This window comes from Malus sylvestris, chromosome 8, assembly GCF_916048215.2.
Source record: "Malus sylvestris chromosome 8, drMalSylv7.2, whole genome shotgun sequence".
NCBI lineage: Eukaryota > Viridiplantae > Streptophyta > Magnoliopsida > Rosales > Rosaceae > Malus > Malus sylvestris.
This window is the reverse complement of record NC_062267.1, coordinates 28,473,937-28,481,941: the sequence shown is the minus strand read 5'-3', so window position 1 is coordinate 28,481,941 and position 8,005 is coordinate 28,473,937. Positions and strand designations below refer to the sequence as shown.

Below are 8,005 nucleotides of genomic sequence, written 5' to 3'. Positions count from 1 at the left end.
GTTTGGTTTGGATATTGATTACTAACATAATATTTATATTGATTTTACTGCAATCCAAGATGGTGTGGTACAATCGTCCATCTTAAACTGCAAATTTCATCTTACTGCGATCCAAGATGGTGCGGTATCATCGCCTATCTTGGACTGCAGATCTACTTTTACTGCAAATTTCAGGTGGAGCGGTATAATCGCCCTCCTTGCTCTTCAAATTTAAATTTACCTGTTATTTAATTTTACTGCAAATTTCAGGTGGAGCGGTATAATCGCCCTCCTTGCTCTTCAAATTTAAATTTACCTGTTATTTAATTTTACTGCAAATTTCAGGTGGAGCGGTATAATCGCCCACCCTGCTCTGCGTATTTCAATTTTCTTGCTACTTGAGTGGTGTGGAATAATCGCCCATTCCATGTTACATTCTTTCAATGAGAATGGTGCGGTACAATCACCCTTCTCATTCACCCTGAAAATCTCGAGCCAGAAGTTTCGAGTGCTTATCATTTTGGCCTGAAGATCAAAATGAAAAATTTGTAAGAACCAGAAGTTCTAACATCACATTCCTCTAGGAATACATATTACTGCAAGTTCTTACACATCTCATTTTCTTTCAGAAAAGAAAATGACGAACTTGGCTAAGCTTGAATATGCTGCCCTGGACATTACCGGGAAGAATTACCTTACTTGGGTACTTGATACCAAGATCCATCTGGAAGCAGGGAATCTTGGAGATACCATCAGGGAAGAAAGCAGCTCATCTTCTCAAAATCGGGCGAAGGCTATGATCTTTATTCGCCGCCATCTTGATGAGGCACTAAAGTGTGAGTACTTAACGGTTGAAGATCCGTTAGCTCTCTGGGAGGCCTTACGAAGCAGATATAATCACCAGACAACGGTGATTCTTCCAAAAGCTCGCTATGAGTGGTCTCACCTGAGAATTCAGGATTTCAAATCAGTGGCGGAGTACAATTCTGCGTTGTTCAGGATTACCTCTCAGATGAAGCTCTGTGGGGATACCATTACTGATGAAATATTGCTGGAAAAGACTTACAGCACATTTCATGCCAATAACGTGCTCCTGCAGCAACAGTATAGAGCGCGAGGCTACACTGAATACAACCAGCTGATATCTGTGCTCCTGGTAGCTGAACAGAACAATGAGCTCCTGATGAAAAACCATAATTCCCGACCTACTGGATCTGCACCATTCCCAGAAGTAAATGATACTTCCCTCGAAGTGAACGCCACATCCTCTGGTGGTAATTATCATAAACAAGGACGTGGCCACAAACGAGGTCGATGGAATAAGAAAGGCAAGAACCATGGTGGTCAGTTTCACAACCAGGTTCAGAGGCATAATTCTGGCCCGAGCTTCAAAAATGTGAATCGTCACAAAGGCAAAGCTAACATGACCAATGCTCCCAGGAACTCTGAAGGAGCTTGCCATAGGTGTGGTGGCAATGGGCATTGGGTGCGAACTTGTCGTACCCCAAAACATCTGGTGGAGTTGTATCAAGCCTCCCTCAAGAAGAAGGGTGTCGAGACCAATTTTCTCGACCAGGCTAAACCAATGGATATACCTGATCCAGTGTTTGATTTATCAGGGCAATTTGACGTAACTCACCTAGATGTTTCAGACTTCATTACGAAAAGGGGGAATGAAGTATATCGGTCCGACTAAATCGTTTATGTTTGATGTACTTTTATTATGCTGAACTTGTTGTCTAAAACTAGTTTTTCAGATTCAATAAAAATGGCATGTAAATTTCCTGTTATAAATTGTTTGTTAACTGTGATTCCATTTACTCAGAAAGCATGGATAAAAACTGTGGTTATTCTCAGAACATAAGAAATGGCGGAGATATTTGTCTTGCAGACAGTGCAACCACACATACAATACTTCATGATCGAAAGTATTTCTCAAGCTTAATGCTTACAAAATTCGGGGTAACAACAATATCAGGACCTTCAGATGTGATTGAAGGCTCAGGGAAAGCCCATATTATGTTACCAAATGGAACAATATTATCCATACAAAATGCATTGTATGCTACTCGATCTACTCGAAATTTGTTGAGTTTCAAAGACATACGTCTAAATGGATACCACATTGAAACGAAAAGTGCAAAAAATGTGGAGTATCTATGCATTACCTCCAATGATACCCAGAAGCGTATATTGGAGAAGTTGCGTGGTTTTTCGAGTGGATTATATTATACATACATAAGGACAGTTGAATCACATACTATCATGAACCAGAAGTTCACTGATTCAAAGGTTTACATGCTTTGGCATGACCGTCTGGGTCATCCAGGATCCACCATGATGCGTAGGATCATTACCAACTCTAATGGACATCCATTATTGAGCAGAGACATTGCTATCTCAAATGATAACCCTTGCAAGGCTTGTTCTCAAGGGAAGTTGGTAATTAGACCATCACAACTAAAGGTTGATGCTGAATCACCATCATTTCTACAAAGAATTCAAGGGGATATATGTGGACCTATTCAACCATCTTGTGGACCATTTCAATATTTTATGGTTTTGGTTGATGCATCCACTAGATGGTCACATGTTTATCTCTTGTCTACTCGGAATGTAGCTTTTGCGAGACTTCTTGCTCAGATAACTAAGTTACGAGCATAATTCCCAGATTATCCCATTAAATCAATCCGACTTGATAACGCTGGTGAATTTACGTCTCAAACCTTTGATGATTACTGCATGACATTGGGCATTGATGTTGAACACCCTGTTCCTCATGTCCATACTCAAAATGGTTTAGCAGAAGCATTGATCAAGCGGCTTCAGTTAATAGCCCGCACTCTGCTTATGAAAACCAAATTGCCAGTTTCTGCATGGGGACATGCCATTCTACATGCTGCATCATTGGTTCGATTGAGACCTATAACCAACCACCAATACTCCTCAATACAACTCGTGTTTGGACATCAGCCAAACATTTCACATTTACGAGTTTTTGGTTGTGCTGTTTATGTGCCTATTGCACCCCCGCAACGCACTAAAATGGGACCTCAGCGTAGACTGGGAATTTATGTGGGTTTTGATTCACCATCTATTATTAGATATTTGGAACCCTTGACAGGTGATATGTTTACAGCTCGTTTTGCTGATTGTCATTTTGATGAAACAGTCTTCCCATCGTTAGGGGGAGAAAAGACCGTTCCAGAAGAACGGAAAGAGCTGACATGGGTTGTTCCCACCTTGTCTCATTTTGATCCTCGAACCTTTCAATGTGAAAATGAAGTGAAAAGGATCGTTCATCTTCAAAGCATTGCCAATCAAATGCCAGATGCATTTAATGACGCTATGAAAGTGACAAAATCGCATATACCAGCTGCAAATGCACCTGCCAGAATTGATGTCCCTGTTGGACAAAATAAAGTGGCAGCGAATGATTCATTTGGTGCACGCCTGAAGCGTGGTAGACCACCAGGTTCAAAAGATTCAGCCCCTCGGAAGAGAAAGACGAGGGCACAACTGAATCCAAATGAAATCATTCAAGAAGAGATAGTCAATGACAAATCCACAATTCATGCCTCTGGACTTCCAGAAGAAGAAAATGGCCCTGAAGAGACAGAAGTACATGAAAGCAAAGAAATCTCCATAAATTATGCATGTACTAATGAATTGTGGGATCGGAATGAAATAATCATTGACGATATGTTTGCATTCGCAGTAGCCACTGAAATCATATTAAGTGATGATATTGAGCCCCGCTCTGTTGATGAATGCAAACAGAGACAAGATTGGCCTAAGTGGAAAGATGCAATCCAGGCAGAATTAAATTCCTTGGAAAGACGAAGTGTTTTTGGACCAGTAGTCCAAACCCCAACTGATGTAAACCCCGTAGGTTACAAATGGGTATTTACAAGGAAACGCAATGAGAAAAACGAGATTGCTAGATACAAAGCACGACTCGTTGCACAAGGCTTTTCACAAAGACCTGGAATTGATTATGAGGAGACATACTCTCCTATAATGGACACAATTACGTTCTGTTACTTAATAAGTTTGGTGATTTCAGAAAAACTTGACATGCAACTTATGGATGTCATCACCGCGTATCTATATGGAGATTTAGATACTGACATATATATGAAAGTCCCAGAAGGACTTAAGTTGCCTGAAGCAACAAACAAACCACGGGGTATGTTCTCAATCAAATTAAGGCGATCACTATATGGGCTGAAACAATCTGGCGAATGTGGTATAATCGTCTTAGTGAGTATTTGATTAGAGAAGGATATATCAACAATGTCATCTGTCCTTGTGTGTTCATTAAGAAATCCAACTCTGGATTTGCTATAGTGGCAGTATATGTTGATGATATGAACTTAGTTGGGACTCCTGAAGAGCTCCATAAAACTGCTGAATATCTGAAAAGCGAATTTGAAATGAAAGACCTTGGGAAAACCAAATATTGTCTAGGCCTGCAGATCAAGCATTGTATTAGTGGAATTTTGGTCCATCAATCAGCTTACATTGAAAAAATACTGAAGCGATTTGGCATGGACAAGGCTTATCCACTTAGCACCCCAATGGTCGTTCGTTCTTTAGACGTTAAGAAAGATCCATTCCGTCCAAAAGAAGATGATGAACTGGTCCTTGGTCCAGAAGTACCATATTTGAGCGTAATAGGTGCTTTATTGTATTTAGCACAATGTACTAGACCAGATATAGCTTTTTCAGTTAACTTGTTAGCCAGGTACAGCTCTGCTCCAACAATTCGTCATTGGAAGGGAGTCAAAGATGTTTTACGATACCTTCGTGGGACAACAGATATGGGTCTCTTCTACTCAGACAAGCCCACAAATGAACAAATCCTTGTTGGATACGCCGATGCTGGTTTTCTCTCTGATCCGCATAAAGCCCGCTCACAAAATGGATATGTGTTCACTAATGGAGATACTGCAATTTCATGGCGATCAACGAAGCAAACGCTAGTTGCAACATCTTCCAATCATTCGGAAATAATTGCTCTACATGAAGCAAGTCGTGAATGTTCTTGGTTAAGATCAATGATCCATCACATCCGGAATTCATGTGGTCTACCTTCAAAGACAGACACTCCAACTGTCATCCACGAAGATAATGCAGCCTGTGTCGCCCAGATGAAGGAAGGATTTATCAAAGGTGATAAGACTAAACACATATCTCCAAGATTTTTCAGCGCACATGAGCTTCAGAAGGCTAAAGTTATTGAAGTCAGACAAATCCGTTCCAATGAAAATTTAGCAGACTTGTTCACCAAGTCTCTACCAAAGTGCATATTTCAGAAACTGGTGCAGGGAATCGGATTACGTCGGCTTTCAAATTTAAAGAATGCAGAATCAGGGGGAGATCCAATTCAGGGGGAGCATCCATGATACATGCATGTTGTACTCTTTTTCCTTCGCTTAGGATTTTTCCCACTGGGTTTTTCCTATCAAGGTTTTAACGAGGCAACATAAGCATGCTCAATACCATCCGGATAAAGTTGTACTCTTTTTCCTTCGCTATGGTTTTTTTTTTCCCACAAGGTTTTTCCAAGCAAGGTTTTAATGAGGCAACTGATGTTGATATGTGGGCATCCAAGGGGGAGTGTTGTAAATAGTATAATAATGTATGCCCACATGCATACAGTAGACATATCATATGCTTAATAGGGTTTTTGTTTGTTTCCATGGTGATGCTCTATAAATAGAGCTTTACGAACGTTCAACTGAGCAGAGAGAGAAAAGGAAGAGAAAAATATCTAATAGTAATAATATACATTACTTCCTCTGCAACAGCTTGTATTGGTATAATACTCTGCAACTGCTTCGTTCCTATCCCGAATAAAGGTTATCTTTCTATAACTTTTACATTTTTATAACATATATATATATATATATATGTATGTGCGCGCGCGTGCAATAATGCAAGAGAGATATAGAAACATTTAAAATTATATTATATAGATTGGTTGCGTGCAAGATCTGCATCTCTTGGAAAATAGGAATGGCCTCTCTTTTATTGTTAATTTGTTATACATTTCATGGAATAGGATCCTATCATGATCTTGTTTATGGGGATCCAAATGATCAATCAATTTTGTTTGTTCATCGTACATCGAACGGTTAAAAATTATTTTAAATTATTTTATTTAAAATTAAATATAAACAGTACCTGACAAAAATTGATGTACGATGTACGATAAACAAACACGATTGATTAATCATCCGAATCCCCACATAAAGGATCCAAAGAGGATCCTTGTCTACATTTCATCCGTTGTTTCGCTCATAATTTTTAGTGTGTCAGGAACATGATTTAGTACACTAAGAATAATAATATAATTAGTTAGAAATTTGAAAAAATAAAATTCAATATTATGTTACTTGGTGTATCGAGTCGTGTTGCCGACACTGAAAAATTTATTCACATTAACTTTGGTCGCATATATATGCACAAAATGGCAAATGCGTGTAAGTTGTGCTTATTCCTGAATAGTCGAAACAGGAAATGACATTTTATGTGATACTGTTGACCCTAAAAACTTTGGGCCCAAACATATACATGCTATCAAGTGAGACAGATATTTTAGTGTGTTCAAAACATGAGTTTTTACATCACGTGTTATAGTATAAGTAAATTTACTAGCTACCTTCAAGGAACACTTAAATATATATGTCATTTTACTTATCGTATGACACGTGATATACCAACATGAAATCTAAGTATATGGAAAATGATCTCAAGTGGCGAGGGCCACGTACGTTGTATTATTTGTTTCATTGTCGTGTGTATTAAAAACAAGGGGTGTGCTATACACACACCCCATTTTACTTCTCACAAACCTCTTAATAATTTATGTCCATTGATCTTCTTCAATTCATCTGATCTGACGGCCAAAAATTAAAAATGTGTGTGAAAAGTAAAATGGAATATGTGGATATCATACTCCTAAAAACAAAGGTAACCTTCAGTCAGAACGCAAGCATTTGGAAATATATAATAATTGATATCTAGTTTCAATGGTCTGGACAACGTGAGTACAATAAGTTATCTTAATTTATATATATGCGTCATATTATTTTATTTTTTTTGTTTAATTATATCAGTTGTAAAATACTAACTAAACAATTTAGAGCTCACAAAGAGCATAAAGTCAGCAGATGTTTACGTATAGTATGACATGTGATGTACTGGCAAGTAATTTGGAATTTGGGTATATGGAAAAAGATCTCCTCAAGTGGAGAGGACTAGGTACGTTGTATTATTTGCTTCACTTTCGTGTGTATAAAGTAGCCTTCAGCAAATGCTATCCTAATTGATGGAGTACGATTGTCTCCTCTCCTTATCTCCCTCCCTTTCCTTTCCCTCATATTTGAATAGTTATGGTTAAGTTAGGTTAACGTTTGTGTTAATTTTTTAATAGCCAGAAGAAGACAAAAAACAATTTGTGAGATGAGTGGATGGAAGAGGATGTGAATAGGAGGGGAATGAATCCTACTTCCTAATTTTTCTATTTGATACCTACTTTCAATGGTTTGGATAACGTCATGTTTCTTTGTTTTTATCTTATAGCAGGTTTTGGCTTCGTCCCCCGCTTGTATCTTTTTGCTTCCACTTTTATTTATTTAATAAATTTGGAGATAGGGGACTGGGGAGGTCGTTCTATCAAGAAGTTAACCCTTTCTAATCGCTTTAGCATGAAGGAAGTAGCCTACTTGTAGTTGATGGCTAATCCTAGGGTCTTGGTTCTTTTTTCCCGCATTGTTCGGGTTTAGAGAGTAAGGTTTCTACTTTTGTAGTTCAACGACCAAGCCTTATGTGTAGCTCAACTCGCTTCATCTATTATCATCCTTTAAAAACAAACATGCTTAACACACTAATTACGGGTGAGAACGGTTTGGTTCCATTTGGTTCACCCCAAAAGAATTGAAAATTAAATTAAATAGTGTAACTAGTTCGGTTCAGATTCAGCTTAGTTTGATCAATGTTGTTCGATGAGGGGAACAAA

The 8,005-nt window shown here is 38.4% G+C and overlaps 1 protein-coding gene across 1 annotated transcript; it reads left to right on the top strand.

Annotated features, from left to right (window-relative positions):
• Positions 1–402: 402 nt before the first annotated feature.
• On the top strand, positions 403–1,675 carry LOC126631509 (uncharacterized). Its single transcript, XM_050301629.1, has 2 exons — positions 403–527; positions 609–1,675. Exon 2 carries the CDS (start codon positions 617–619, stop codon positions 1,673–1,675), a length of 1,059 nt encoding a protein of 352 aa, XP_050157586.1. The 5' UTR covers positions 403–527; positions 609–616.
• Positions 1,676–8,005: the final 6,330 nt, after the last annotated feature.